This window comes from Protopterus annectens, chromosome 4.part1 (genome assembly GCF_019279795.1).
Source record: "Protopterus annectens isolate FY-2018-M chromosome 4.part1, PAN1.0, whole genome shotgun sequence".
Taxonomy (NCBI): Eukaryota; Metazoa; Chordata; order Ceratodontiformes; family Protopteridae; genus Protopterus; species Protopterus annectens.
Window position 1 is genome coordinate 753,682,747 of NC_056734.1, and position 15,463 is coordinate 753,698,209.

General features: G+C 40.8%; 1 protein-coding gene across 1 annotated transcript in view; it reads right to left on the reverse strand.

Moving 5' to 3' along the window:
• Nucleotides 1-15,463, reverse strand: part of IWS1 (interacts with SUPT6H, CTD assembly factor 1) — an 801,761-nt gene that overhangs the window by 490,396 nt on the left and 295,902 nt on the right. Inside the window, exons 9-10 of the mRNA XM_044070501.1 lie at nucleotides 12,403-12,553; nucleotides 2,748-2,830 (exon numbers count right to left, since the gene is read on the reverse strand). Of these exons, the coding sequence (XP_043926436.1) occupies nucleotides 2,748-2,830; nucleotides 12,403-12,553 (234 nt within the window). The remainder of the gene's footprint in view (nucleotides 1-2,747; nucleotides 2,831-12,402; nucleotides 12,554-15,463) is intronic.

Genomic DNA, 15,463 nt, shown 5'->3' on the forward strand with positions numbered 1-15,463 from the left:
CCCCCATGAAACTGTGCAAAATGTGAAGCTACAGGGCTGTCTTCCTTACAATTATTTATATCTCTAATATGTTCTAGAAGTCTTAACTTAAACGCCTTTTTAGTCTCCCCAATATAAAACTTTTTGCATGGACATTGTAAACAATAAATCACACCTACTGTATTACAATTAAAAAAATTCTTTGTAGTAAATTTTGTATTATTAATTAAATCAAAAAAAGGCACAATAAATTTACAGGCCTTACATTTCCCACAGCCAAATGTGCCTATCTTAGTAAGATCTTTGTACAACACAAGGGGGGGGTAGACTAAATTTACTCTTAACTAAAAAATCTTTAATACTTTTACCCCTGCGATATGAAAATTGTAAATTTAGCTTCAACCAGTGTTGTACATTACTTAAGGAACATAAATAGTTCCAAAATTGCCTAACAATCTTTACAAATACATCAGTAAAAGAGCCAAAAGTAGTTACAAAATATATAGTCTCCTTTATGTCACATAATTTATTATACAAATTGACATCGGAAACATGTGAAACAAAATATTTGAGACCCATGTTCTTATAGCCATTAAACAGTCTCTTAAAACTGTTATTCAAAATCTCTTTGTTATAACCTCTAGATGCAAAAGATTGCACCATAGATTTTATTTCTTTGTTGAAAACTTCAGGCTTATTACAAAGTCTATGTATTCTTAACATCTCACTATAAGGAAGAGCATTTAAAGTATGTGGGGGATGGCCACTAGTGCCATATACATATTGAAACCCCCCTTCAAATTTTCTATTTAAACACGTAACTAGATTTTTACCATCCGAAATATCAAGAATTACATCTAAAAAAGGAACCTTGGTCCCAACTTTTAAATCATCAAACTGTAGCTTCCATCTATTATTATTCAAATCACTATAAAAATCCTTAATATCAGATTCACTACCATCCACCAAAAATATCAAATCATCTAATCTGTAATACTGAATTACATGTGTATTAAAGAAATTATGTTTGTATATGATTTCTAGCTCAAATAGCCCCATAGCAAGATTGGCATATATGGGGGCAAAGGCAGCCCCATGGCGTGCCTTGTATCTGCTGATAAATATTTTCATTAAATTCAAAAAATTATGCTTAATGAAAAATAAACCAATTCCACTATATACTCAGTAGCTGGTGAGTCCCTAGAAAAACCTAATAGCCTCTATACCAAAATGATGTTGAATATTGGTATATAGGCTCTTAACATCAATTGTAACCCATCGCATATTCTGTTTAAAATTTATTTTCTTAATTCTTTCCAAAAAATCAAAAACATCTGTAATATGCGACGGTAATTTCATAACATAAGGTAAAAGAAAATGATGCAAAAAAATACCTAAATTATGTAAAAAATAGTGGCAACCTGAAACTATAGGCCTACCTGGAGGTCTTAACACCATCATAAGGAATATCCTGTCTAGGCCTTTTTTCAGCAGGGGGGGGGAGAACCCCTAATCATAGTAAGCAAGTCTTCAGCCATCTTTAATAACTGCTTCTGTGTCCTGGAAGCTGTATCCGAAGAAGCTTGTGTAGAAACAATTTGGCTTTACAGGAGTCTTTGCCTTTGCCTTTGTCTTTGTAGTTATAGTAATATGAGAAGGCCTGAAAACCCCTTCAGAAGCCGGTACCTGCACAGCGGTTCCAGACCCATCTGAAGGAGCGATGTCCGAAGGTCCTGCAGCAGAAATATTACTGGGCCTAGTTGGCTCCCCATGAGAGTCCGTGTCGGCCATCGGTTCCGAAGTGGCTGATGACAGGGGCTGCAAAAGCGCCTCAATGACGACCACCGAACCTGAAGCTGGCTCCAGCTGCATGCCATCATCCAGTTTGGACCTCGGAGGCCTCTCTTTGTCCTTGCGCCTTTTATGAATTCCGGAAGCCGGTAAAGTATCTGACGACATTTTGTAATTGAATCGTCTGCCAAAATAATTAAGAGCCCAATTGTACCTACGCTTAATAGTACGAGAATTAAACCTGGCACAAAACCGACAACAAGAAACGTCGTGGTCAGGGCCTAAGCAAGGAAGACAGTAAGAGTGGAAATCTTTATGAGGTATTTGCTTCCCACACGAAATACAATTATTAACTTTTTCTGACATCGGAGGAGCAAGAAAAAAGTTTCCCCAACGGGGTACTTAGCTTTGAGAAGAGAAGAATAAATCTTCAGACCGACGACAAGAAAAAAAACGTCAGGAATCCGCCAACCAAAACTTGCGAGCTGCTTTCCACCGCACGGCAAGAAAGACTGGAGAAGATGACGTCGGCTGTCAGCTTTATACCTCTGCGTTCTGACGTCAGGGTACTTGCTGGTACAGCCGACGCCGGACCCAGACTTTGGAATTCTGGCCGACCTCGGGCTGCCTGCCGGCAGGATCACCCTACAGTTATGACTGCAACAGTGAAACACGAAGAACATCGGGAAGTTCACTCCGGGGATCACTTCAGTGGCTTTGCTTGACAGGGGCACTGGGAACTAACTTTGGACGGCATGATGCCTGGGAATCTTCTTGGGCTAGGGTTACATAGGCTCCAGGGCCATTAGCCTAGTACACACCTATGAACCAATGCATTTGTTTCTATCAAAATGCTTTTTCTGCAGATGTTAACTTGCAGGCTTTAAAGTACATATGAAACAAACACCCATTTGTGAAAAAAGCACGTAAAACTGGAAAAAGCACTTTTTACCAACACTCCCTCTAGGCTGACTCACTTTTTGAGGTGCATGATGACAGTTGGCAGCAGTGTAAGTTTCTTCAGGGCTGGCTTCTTCTGGATGTTCAGTTGCCTGTCTTCCTGCAGAAAAAAAGCCAATTACTCATTAAGATATCACAGCATAAAACTTTGACATGAATATGTGCACCACCGTAAAAATTATATCCAAAAAGGAAAAACGCAAAATACTATGAATGTAAAAATTTCCGTTTTCTACACCCCGACAAACAAACCATCAATATATCTGTAGCTTTAAAGTGAAAATATGTGACCTCGAAATGGCAGTTTTCCTATATGCACCCCGAATTAAAGTGCTAGATCATGCAAGTATATTTTTATTACTGACTGATTAAATAAAGGTCAAACCAGGGCATGCAATCTTTTCACAAGAAAGGCAAACTCATGGCTCCACTGTTAAGTAACATTAACACTGAAAAGATCATATGTCCACTTGCAGGAGAACTGCCTCATCTGCTGTGACCAGATGAGCAAAACACAAGACAAGCTTCATGTCAGAAAAAAAAAAAGACCTACTGGTAAAATGCTTAAATGATGGCTTGTCACCATGGAGTTCAAACCTCAACAAGAAACAATAGCAGGGAAAATTTTACATCCTGCTACGCAAGATGCCACTGAACTTTGTAGCCGTTGTGAACTCTCTAAAAAAGAAAACTTCTGGGTAACAACCTTATCTTTCAGCACAGTTTTAACACAAAATACTCATCAAAACAAACCTGTGGAAGTTTCCAGACAAGAATTATTAAAAACTTCTAAATATACAATAAAAGAAAACTACATTACTTTGAATAGATAGCCAAACATTCCAGCTCTTGGAGATCCCTGAAAGAATAGGAGGCTCAAGATGCTGTAATTTGCTTCCATATTTCCTGAAGTTCTTGGTATACAAAATGTTAACAGTAGTTGAAACAGATCACAGTTTTTGGCTCTTGTGCCGCACACATTTCTCTTCAATGAAGTGATAACCAGATCTGCAGCTTATCAGCAAGAGATCACATTTTAAAAATAAGGTCCTCTCCTAACAAACCATGGTTTACTGGATTACGGACTTGAGTAGGAAATGATTATACATCAGTAACCACAAACAGATAGTGCATAACACCATTCAAAATGTATTAACAAAATCTAGTATTTCTGCCCACTAAAACATAATTCTTTGAAGGAATTGTTGTACCTTAGAAAAGAAAACAGCAGGTGACTAATAACATTTCAGTATTTAATGCAAACCGGACAAACAAACAAGTAATTAACTACTTCAAAACTTGTCACAACTCCTAGTAGTGCAAAATGAATAACATTTTATAGCCATTCAATATTCAAACCAAACACTTTAAAAGAGATTGCCTGAAGTATTAAACTCTTACCATCCTTAAGAGCACCTGCTTAAAACTGCTTTTTTTAAATGTCTGTTGCCGACAATATGGTTTACAAAAGATTAAATTCAAAGTACAGATGTGCAAAAACAAGCTTAACTTAATTATATCTCTCTCCAAACATTATACATTTATGTACTGGTATAAGGTGGAACTACAGGGGATTCAAGGTTTCAACAATGAATGGTAGCCCTCAATGCAATCAGCTCTGTTCTTGCCTCTGACACCTCCCTCAGGATGCAAATCATCCAAGCTACAAGGACAGCCCGCCCTTCCATACATGGGGGTGAAGACTCCTTACGTGGTTCTAAGAGCTCACAAGAATCTCATCCCACAAAATTCCCAGTCCTGCTCATCGTTACTTCAATAATATACATTGCTGCTGTCACACACCCTCACTGAATGCTAAGGATAAGCAGGTTACCTTTATATGCACCTATGCTATAAAAAGTACTAGTCCCTTAGAGAACACGGTCCCTGGGCTTCAGCACACATAAAAAGGCCATTCATATAGGTTCATAGGTAGGTACTAGGCTATCTGCCAGAGGGCATTTATAAGCCTAGCCAGAGTGTGTCGGCTTTAGCCGCCCCATTGATAAATTAACTGATCCTCTGTCAAGCAGAGCCAATGAAGTTATCCCAGGGATGTATTTTCTGTTACCCATCCACTCGTCAAGGTTTCTCTTGAAGAGTGTTAGTGAGGGGCTCTGCCTGATGTAATCTGGAATTTTGTTCCAAAGCATGGGGAGTCTCTGTGACAGGAATCTTTCCCTCCAGCATGTTCTATTTATTGTTGTGGAGAGGTTTAGCTCACTAGAGCGAGTGACTTGGATTTCTTTAGGTGGAGCATGACCATCAATTCTGAGTTGGACATGGCTTTGTAAGTCAGGCAGAGATCACCTCTGAGTAAGCGATATGCCACTGAGTACAGCCGGAGTTTTTTTTAGTCAGGCTGCACAGGACATACGTTTGAGACCAGTAATCCTCTTGGTGAGGTACTTTTGTGGTCTTTCCAGCTGTTGGAAGTGTTTTGTGAGGTACATCCCAAATGGGGCATTGTACTCTATGATGGGTCTAATGAGTGACGAGTAGAGGGCACTATAACCTCTTTATTTCTAGATGCGAACCCTTTAGTAATTAGATGGGCCACATAGAAGGATTTCCTAACTACTGTGGCAATATGATTGTCAAAGTAGAGATTACTATCTACCTGGGTCCCCAAATCTCTTATTACCTCTTCTGTATTAAGGGGCTGCCACCTATGTGGTAATTCTTGGGTGTTTTGTTTTTCCCAAACGGGATGACTATGAATTTTTTAGCATTTAGCTTGAGGCCATGACTTTGACACCAGGTGTCCGTCTCAGTAAGGCCCTTTTGGAGGATGTCCGTCTCAGCGGGAGTGTCAATTATGGCTCCCAGTTTGCAGTCATCGGCAAACTTGGTTAGCCATAGTCCTCCTGTGTTTGCCTGCACTTCTGAGAAGTACATGCAGAACAGTAGGGGTCCCAGGACTAAGCCTTGCGGGACACCACTTGTGACTGGTTTAGAGTCAGACCTGGAGGCCGCTATTCTTAATATGTGAGTTCTGTCTGTAAGCCAGTTGGCAACCCATCGCATGACATAGGGGTGTATGTTCGGGCTGGTGAGTTTTTCTGAAATACCCAAGTTGGGAATGGTGTCGAAAGCCTTGCCGAGGTCAAGGTAGGCTGTGTGAACCACCTTTCCTTCGTCTATGGCCTTGGTGACGGTCTCAAAGAAGTCAACCAGGTTTAGTAGGCATGATCTGCCCTTAAAGCCGAACTGGGTCGAGTCAAGTGTTTGGAGGTTCCCAATGCCTTTGTTAATGAGTTCCATGATGATGTACTCCATAGCCTTGCAGACCAGGCTAGTCAGGCTTATGGGGCAATAGTTACCAGGGTCAGTTGTGGCCCCTCCTTTGTGGAGAGGAATAACCATTGCTGTGCGCCATTCTATGGGCATGTAGCCTGTGGAGAGGCTGAGGTTGAACAGCGTGTTTAGGTGGGGGGTTAGTTTGTTCTGTAGTTCATGCAAGACGCAGCCTAGGACACCATCTGGTCCCATTGACGCTGTGTTTTTGGCTTTTGAAAGGGCTGTTTGCACCTGTGCGTCTGTGATTTTTGGGACACTACACTTTTCTGGTATTGTTGTGGGCCCTTTTGGAGGTGAGAGGGGGGTGAAGTTTGCACTGAATCTATCTGCCAGGATGTTGGCAATATCAGTAGGTTCAGTATATTTTGTGCATTTTTGCACTAGTTCAGTGCATAACTGCGAGTTGCCACTTAGATTCTTAACATAGCTAAAGAAGGCTTTGTGGTTATCTTTTGAATCCTTGGCTATTTTTCTTTCGAAGTTAGCCTTGGATGATTTCATGAGGTACCTCAGTTTCTTACTGATACTGATCAGGGATGTCTTTCCTTCTTGGGATTTGCTTTTTTTCTGAACTAGTTTCCTCCTTCTATTGTATAGCCTGTTTATTGCAGGGGTCCACCAAACTGGTTTCCTTCTCTTAGAGTAGCGAGTCTTTGTTTAGCTAGGGATGGCACAATCCATGCATCCTTGTAGGTGCTCATAGAGTGCATTTGTAAAGGTTTCTGCATCTTGGGAAGCGTGATCCTTTAGCTTGGGGGCTGTGAAACTTACCACCTCTGTCTTAAGTAAGGTGAAGTTTGCTTTAGCAAAGTTTTTTTTACTGTGGTTTCCTTAGTTGGGGGTGGTGGTGGGGTGTGGACATCCACAGTGCTTTGTTTATGGTCTGATCTAACCAGTGACGGGTTGACCTCTGATGTGGAACACCTGTCGCCCATGTTGGTGATGACCAGGTCCAATATGTTTTCACCTCTGGTAGGGGAGTTTACCAGCTGATCCAGGGCGTTTGAGTTAATGAATTCCAGGAAGCGCTGGGCCTGGGAATTTGTACTCTAGTAGTTTTGCTAGTGAATGGTAGGGTAATTGAAATAGCCCAATATCAAGGTGTTTGGTAGGACCTTCAAGTTTTCCAGAGTCTCCAGAAAGGTGGAGTGGTGGTCCTGGGTCATGGGGGGTGATCTGTAGCAGGCCACAATTTGCATTGTATATTTGCCCGATGTTAGTTGCACATGGATGATCTCAGCGGTATCATGCTGCGCCACTAACCTGGAGGTGTAGGTATCCTTGATGAATATGGATACACCCCCTCCTTTTGTGTTTCGGTCCGTGTTCTGTGGCTGAAAAGTGTGGTATGGGTTGTAGCCAGATAGTGCTGGAGTGCTCTCTGGAGCCTTGAATTAGGTTTCAGTTACTGCACAGATGTCGACGTTCTCCACACTGAGGAGTGCTTCGAGCGCGTGCATTTTGAGATTTAAACTCCTGGCGTTAAGTAGCATAACCCTCAGTTTTTTGTTAATTGTGCTTTTTACGGAGGGGAGTTTGACTTTTGAGCCTTGCCTAACAAAGGCACTATGGGGGCAGCAAGAGCCTTGGCCAGTATTTGAAAGCCTATGGGTAACAGGTGCAAGCCGTCTCTTGTGAAGCAATGCGGCTTGTCGAGCATGTCTTCCCAGGCTGACAGACACTGGATCCCCTTTGAATGACACCAGTAGCTTAGCCAATTGTTGAAATTGATCATTTTTTCTTTATATTGAGGTATCATTCTTGGTGAGGGCAGGATGCTACCCAGGGTCAGGGTCATATCAGCCTGGGCTACATGATCTGAGAGCTCTTCCATGTCTCTTTTCATGTAGTCCAGGGAGGTACATCTCAGGTGATTCACACCAACATGAACAATGACAGAGTCATACTTGTACTTGTTCTGGAGTAACCAGAGTGCTTGTGTTACGTGGCGGATACTGGCTCCCGACAGGCAGCTAACAGTAACCTTCTGCTTGTCCAGCCTAGTGAGTGGGACGTCAGTGTGCCTGACTATAGAGTCACCTATTACTAGTGTGTTAGGTATGTTATTTCGCCTTAAGGGCTGTGATTGTGCGTCACACGGATTTTGTGTATTTACGTGTATTTTTTGCGAGTGCTGTTTTAGTAGGTCTGTGTTCGGCTGGAGTTGTGGTGCAAGTGTTAACCTTCTCCTCTTGAATGTCTGTTCCAGTTTTGGGTAGAGACAGCTTAGCTTCCAGTTTGGCTGTATAATTGCATCTCTCGCATATGTTAGTGTTTTGTGGTAGGAGGAGAGGGTTGTCTGTGTACATGAGGCAGTTGTAACATTGCCTCAGGATACCCAGATTCACCAGCTGGACTGGACAGTGCACCTGAAGTTGCCCTTTGGACATGCCTAAATAGTAGGGTGAGCTGCTTGGTTGGTGAGGGGTGAATAAAAAGCCTTGCCCTGCTGGGCAATCAGTGTCAGGGTATATTAGTGCTTGCTATTAGGTCTGAGCAAGTGCTGGGCAGTAAGATGCTTTTTGAGTGCTTAGGTTGAGAGTTACACTAGTTTCAAGGGAAAAACTGAAGAGGAGACTTAGTGGAGCCGGGAATAATTTAACCGCAGCTAACCGGCATTGCCTGGTGCGCAAAACCGTGCAAACACGTTTTTTTACAGTAGGGAAATGAAAGAGATAGAAACTAGCCCAAAATGGCCAATAAAATACTAACTTCTGGGCTGGAACCACTCCTCCAGGGACAGATGAGTTGCTCAAAGCCCCCCTTTCTCACAGGTGAACAGAGAAACTTCCTTCTGTCCAAGTAAGGTATGGGCAACTCAGAAACTAGTATCACAGCCATGTATTCAGCACTGGCCTGAAAACTGGACTATACTAGCTTAGAAAGGTGGGAAACAAGGAATTTTTATTTTTTTGTTTTGTTTTTTTTTTTTTGAAAAGATACGGCAAAAACAGTAAATAAAATACAGCTTTAAACAACTACAAACGATGAGAAAAGACTATCGCACTTTAGTGTGCAGCCTACAACAGTTAAATTATTTAAACAAAAAACTTTTTAAAAGTGCAGGCAGTCAAATAAGTACAATATGTGAAAAAAATAAGCTTTTAAATCACAATAAACACAGGAAAATCTGTGTTTAGGTGGAAAACAGTTAAGTACAGCAAGAAAGTATAGAAAACTGATACTTAATCACTCCTAAGTCTCTCTCCTATGCTAGAAGGCTTGTATCAGTTTAAGGCTTTCTAGTGCTACCCAGTAGGTTAGTTACAGGAAAGATGGGAAACAAGCGCAGATGTGATCTTTTAAACCAGAAAGTTGAAAGAGACGGACAAACTGTCCAAATGGTCAATAAACTACAATTTCTGGGCCAAGAACATATCCTCTCGTGGTAGACAGGCTACCTAGTGCTTACCACTCCCACTGGCACGCTAGAAGGCTTTCCTCCAACACAGAAAGGCTTGTGGGGCTCAGAAGCTTACCAACAGTCCTGGATACAGCAACTCTGTATCTAGACTACGTAGTTATAGGAAAGGTGGGAAGCAAGTGCGGCTTTTAAACCAGAATGTTGAAAGAGATGGAAATAAATGCCCAAACAGCCAATAGCTACAATGTCTGGGCCAGGAACCACTCCTCTTGTGGTAGATAGGCTACCTAATGCTTACCACTCCCACTGATAAGCTAGAAGGCTTCCCTCCAACACAGAAAGGCTTGGGGGGCTCAGAAGCTTACAAAGAGTCCTGGAATACAGCAAATCTGTACCTGGACTAGACTAGTTACAGGAAAGGCAGGGAACAAGTACAAACATAGGCTTTAAGCCAGCAAGTTGAAAGAGATGGAAAACTGCCCAAATGGCCAAATAAACTACATTTTCTGGGCAAAAACTCACTCTTCCTGTGCAGGATAGGCTACCTAGTGCTTACCACTCCCACTGATAAGCTAGAAGGCTTTCCTCAACACAGAAAGGCTTAGGGGCTCAGAAGCTTACTAACAATCCTGGATACAGCAACTCTGTAACCGGACTAGGCTAGTTATAGGAGAGGCGAGAAACAGGCACAAGTGCGGCTTTCAAACCAGAAAGTTGAAAGAGATAGAAAAAAACTGCTCAAACAGCCAATAGCTACAATTTCTGGGCCAGGGACCATTCCTCTTGTGATAGATAGGCTACTTGATGCTTACCACTCCCACTGATAAGCTAGAAGGCTTCTCTCCAACACGGAAAGGCTTGGGGGGCTCAGAAGCTTACAAAGAGTCCTGGATACAGCAAATCTGTACCTAGACTAGACTAGTAACAGGAAAGGCAGGAAACAAGCGCAAACACAGGCTTTTAAATCAGAAGGTTGAAAGAGATGGAAAAGCTTCCCAAACGGCCAATAAACTATCATTTCTAGGCCAGAAACCCCTCCTCCTGTGATAGATAGGTTACCTAGTGCTTACCACTCCCACTGATAAGCTACAAGGGTTCTCTCCAACACAGAAGGGCTTGGGGGGCTCAGAAGCTTACCAACAAAGTCCTGGATACAGCAAATCTGTACCTGGATTACATTAGTTATAGGAAAGGCGGGGGCCAAACACAAAACGGGCTTTTAACCAGAAAGTAAAAAGAGATGGAAAAACTGCCCAAACGGCCAATGAACTACAATTTCAGGGCCAAAACTAACTCTTCCCGTGGTAGATAGGCTACCTAGTGCTAGAAGGCTTCCCTACAACACAGAAAGGCTTGGGGGGGTTCAGAAGTTTACCAACAGTCCTGGATAAAGCAAGTCTGCATCTGGACTTGACTAGTTACAGGAAATGCAGGAAACAAGCTTAGAATTTTTTTTTTGTTACAGAAAAGCAGCTAAAACAGCAGTAAATACAATTCAAATTGTAGTGCAGGCCAGCACACCCGAGTGTGTAGCAACACTATGGCAAATACAGTTCAAATAAATGCAATTAAATTAACAAATGACTAAAAAAACAAGTGGAGAAGGTAATAAATTAGAAGGCTACTAACAAGCAGTATTAAGTGCAGAGTAAGTGCGACTGAACAGATAGCACGCAGAAGAGCAACTAAGACAGTTACAGTAAAAGCAGATGAATAAAATATATATATATATATATATATATATATATATATATATATATATATATTTTTTTTTTTTTTTTTGAGGGAAGGAACAGAGCAGGATTAAGAGGCTACAGGGGTTGTCCTTCCCAAATGCTCTCTTTGTACACAGTAGGAGTGCCTGAAATCAGAATATGATCTCACTGCACTCAGTTGAGTGAGCACATGAGATGGGCCTAGAAGGAGTATCCAAATACAAATCTACAAGAGGGGCGGGCAATTTCAAAGCCACCAACATTAACACCAAAAACAAGAAGAGAGAGGGTAGGTGGGAACTAACTGTAGAGAGACAGCCATAACTTCAGTAGAGTTAATATTCAGTGAAAAACACAAATAAATTAAATACAGTACTATATTCAAAAGAGCAGATAAAAGTTTACTTAAATTCACTTATACGTCCAGCTGATTTCAGGTAGATGTTAGCCGGCCAAAGCTCACAAACCATTCACATACTCTCAGCACTACACATTAAGTGACATAAGCCACTTAAATCCTAACCGATTTGGTGTATGGAGGAAGGAAAAATCCCAACTATGACTTAGCATAGCAGATAAAGTCCAAGTCCAGGGATAACTGCTATGCTTAAATTCATAAACAATGGGAAACAGCCAGAAGCATGCCATTTTCGGTTCTTCTGTTAAGATCCAGTATTAACAAGTATAACTTGCGTGTGTACCCATAAGGAGATTAGTATAACCAACTTGGATGTTTTATGTCACTGATAAAGGTTTATTATGACAGGACTATGGATAAGTATGAGACACCTTATACATTCCCTGCAGGCTTTTAAGTTGCCAGTGGTTTTCCAAGTTCCTCTACTTCGTCTATCCCCTTGTTTTTTTTTTTTTTTGTTTTGTTTTTTTTTGGGGGGGGGGGCTAAGGGGTAAGTACCTACTGCAGCAGTAATCTATGGACTCAAACATCAACTGCTGTAGCAAGTCAGCTGCCATACTACGTCCGTCATAGGCATCACTGTTTAGAAGAATTCATAAACCAAGGCAAAACTGCAAAAGCAGAATTTGCCCAGCAACAATCTTAAAATTAAAGACAGAGCATTCAAATAAATGAGAAAGATGGCAGAAATGTAAGAATGCCAGGGGAAAAAGGTTTTAGTTAAAAAAAAAAAAAGCATTAGTTTAATGAAATTTTACGAAAGAAAACATTTTAAATATGTGTAAGGTCTAATGGCACATAGCTGTAATGCACAAAGTTAGAGCACATTTATCTATGTTTAAAATAAAAGGCTCCAAGTATTGCAAGACTGGTACCTCAGCAGCTTCATTCATTTTGGTAATCATTGCATTAACAACATCATCTGCATCACTAATGAATGTACCGCCATCTTTGTTCCGCCGACGCTTCTTGCTCAAAGCTTTTTTCTGTTGCAACATCACATCGAAATCAGACACAAAGTCTCGGCTGAAAAAGAATGAATCAGAGTAAGAAGGCAGTTCAGAAGATGGTTATAACAGCTCTAGTGCACAACTTTTCACATGGCTGATTCTAATTATTTGCAAGTGTTTTTGAATTAATCTCATCAGTATGGATGTGTTATAATAAATGGTTTACCTTTACATTGTTGAAAATCAAAATATCGATCGTCCTGTTGTGTGAACCAAAAGGATGAATTATGAATGTCGAACATCATTGGAGTTCGAAAATCAGCAAATCGAACAACAGATTCACTTATTTTCGAACTGCAATGTCAAACACACAATGTAATGCAGGGGGCAAGCCCCCCTGCACCCCCCCCACACCCACCCTACTTTAATATACTAACTCCGAGATTGCACTACAGTGGGAAAAGGGTCCATTTCCCGATCCCCACTATAGTGCAATCTGGATCCAAAAATGCCGAATCTGCAATGAGCAAATGTCACTGTGCATTCGCTCATTGCACATTCGAAGCAATTTTTTTTTACTTCTTGGAACTTTGAAAAAGTCCTTTCGGCCTTATGGCGTTCTCCCATGTGCAGAACGCACATATAAAGGTAAACCATAATAAATGTATATACACCTTGAACCCAGTGAATTAGAAAGGTTCCAATTTCAAGTGAGAGACTTTCTAGAAGTAGCTAATATGGTCCATAACAAATGACTTAGTGAATCAGGAAGAATTCACTGCCAAAGGTACATTAAATGATATCACATACTTAGATAACTCAAAAGGATAACTCCAAATTGCTCCATTATTTTTTCTAAAATTTTGACAAACCTAAAGAACTGTAAAATGTATCCGCATCTACTAAATTAGTAATTGCACGGATCCAACATTTGTTTTTCAAAAATTTTCTATTTCAGGTAAAACTGCTGAACTGGAACAAAGCAACTTTGAAACAATCCATACTATACCCATTCCACCCCTCTTCTCAGAATGCAACACTGTGGCAATCCCACCCCTGCACACTAAATGAAGTCAGTGTTTTAAGATTTTGTAAACTTGCACCAGTTTTGGCAATCTTACTGAGACTTTAAATATAACGAAAAAACTCCCTGTACATCGGGTTTTACACTTTTCATGCTTTTAGACTCAATAGCAACTTTGGAGGAATCTCCTTATTTGTCAAAAAAAGTAGTACCTCCAGACAGATCCCTGGGGACCCACAAACTGAACACAGTGAAACAGGTCACTCTCGACTGGGATAATTATCAAAAAGCTTGTTACACAACACCTTCTTTGTCCCTTATAAGAGTCTCCATTATTCTAACTAATCTACCTATTTCAAAAACTCTGATTACTTTGAGTGGCTTACTACCCTTCAATAAAACTATTATACCTGTAGTATACATTTTGCCCAACAATCCCTAGCCTTAACAAAATCTCCCTTGAGCAGTTGGTAAATAAATCTGCTAGAAGACACCACATTCTTTACTAGACTCCAACAAATACTTTTGCATTATTCCTATGGTGTCTCCAGCAGTGAAGTTTGTCCACAAACTAATGACCTTCTCCTTTAAACTTTCAAAATGCCGCTACAGCAAAATCCACTAATTTAAAAACTATGAACATGCCAATCTCAACATACTCCATGGTGAAATATCAAAGTTGACATTTGACTGCACGACCCTTGACACAGCAACAGGCTTCATTAAGGGATTATACATCCATTTAGAAAAATGCACAGAACTAACAGTCCCTACTAGAATTAAGTATCAAAGGAAATTCAGATGCAAAGCACCCTGTTGATCCACCACCATAAATAAAGTTTAAAACAAAATAATTTTTTTTAATTACATAGCAGATTCAAAACCTCTCTTCAAGGATAATATGAAAAGCATTACAAAAAAAAAAAAAAAAAATCTAGAAGGTGCACTTAAAGAGCCCATGAACTTGGGTCGATCTCTGAAAGCAAAGTTAATTATAAATCCTTCTTCACCTATGTTAGAAAACTAAGAAACAATACCCTACATTGCTCTGAATTTATTCATGGTACCTCCTATTCCAACTCAACAGACACTGTCAAGATTTTTGGAAACAAATTCAGTGCCAACTTCACTTAAGAGACTTTTATCCAGTCCCTGAAATATATGAATTCCTAACTCCCTCATCTGCCTCTAATGACACTAGCTTTAGCTACTGGCTTTGTCCCTAATAAATTATGCACTGTAGTGACGATCCCCTCCATGTGGGCGGTTTTCCAACTAACCCAGGTAATTACAGACTTGCAAGCCTCATCTGCAAAGACATTGAGCATATTACAAATGACACTATGAAGAATTTTATTGGATTATTGTGCATCATTTTCAACAATATGGTTGTGTAAAGAGTAGATCCTGTCTACAAAATCTGGTAAACTTCTTTGAAAGGGTTATGGAGGCTGTAGATGGTAGCCATTCAGTATACAGTGTGTATATTGACCTAGCCAAAGCCTTTGATAGAGTCTCCGCATGATACTTAATTGGCCCACATGCCGCAACATGGAAAGCAAACTATCAGAAAGAGAAAAGCCACAGTGTGAGTTGCTGGTGTCTCATCAGAAAGAAAATGGCAAGTAGTGTCCCTCAGGGCCCGGTGCCATGACCTCTCCTTTTCAGCATTTTCTTCTCAGATTTCCCAGCAAATAGCCAAAACCTCTGGTTAGCAAAGCTTATTAGACAACTGCAAACCAGGGCTATTGTTCAGACACCCAGACCTTCCAGAATGCACGCTCCCTGATAAACACTTGGTGTGTGAAAAATGGGCTCAAACTAAATGCTAGAAAGGGTGATATCATCACTTTTGATAGGAAAAGTACAGTTTTGTACCTACCATAAATGTAGATGTTCGAAGATCCACATTGCTGCAGTCCTTACACTTGGGTAGTCCGCTGTCCTCGGTCGGCCCGAATA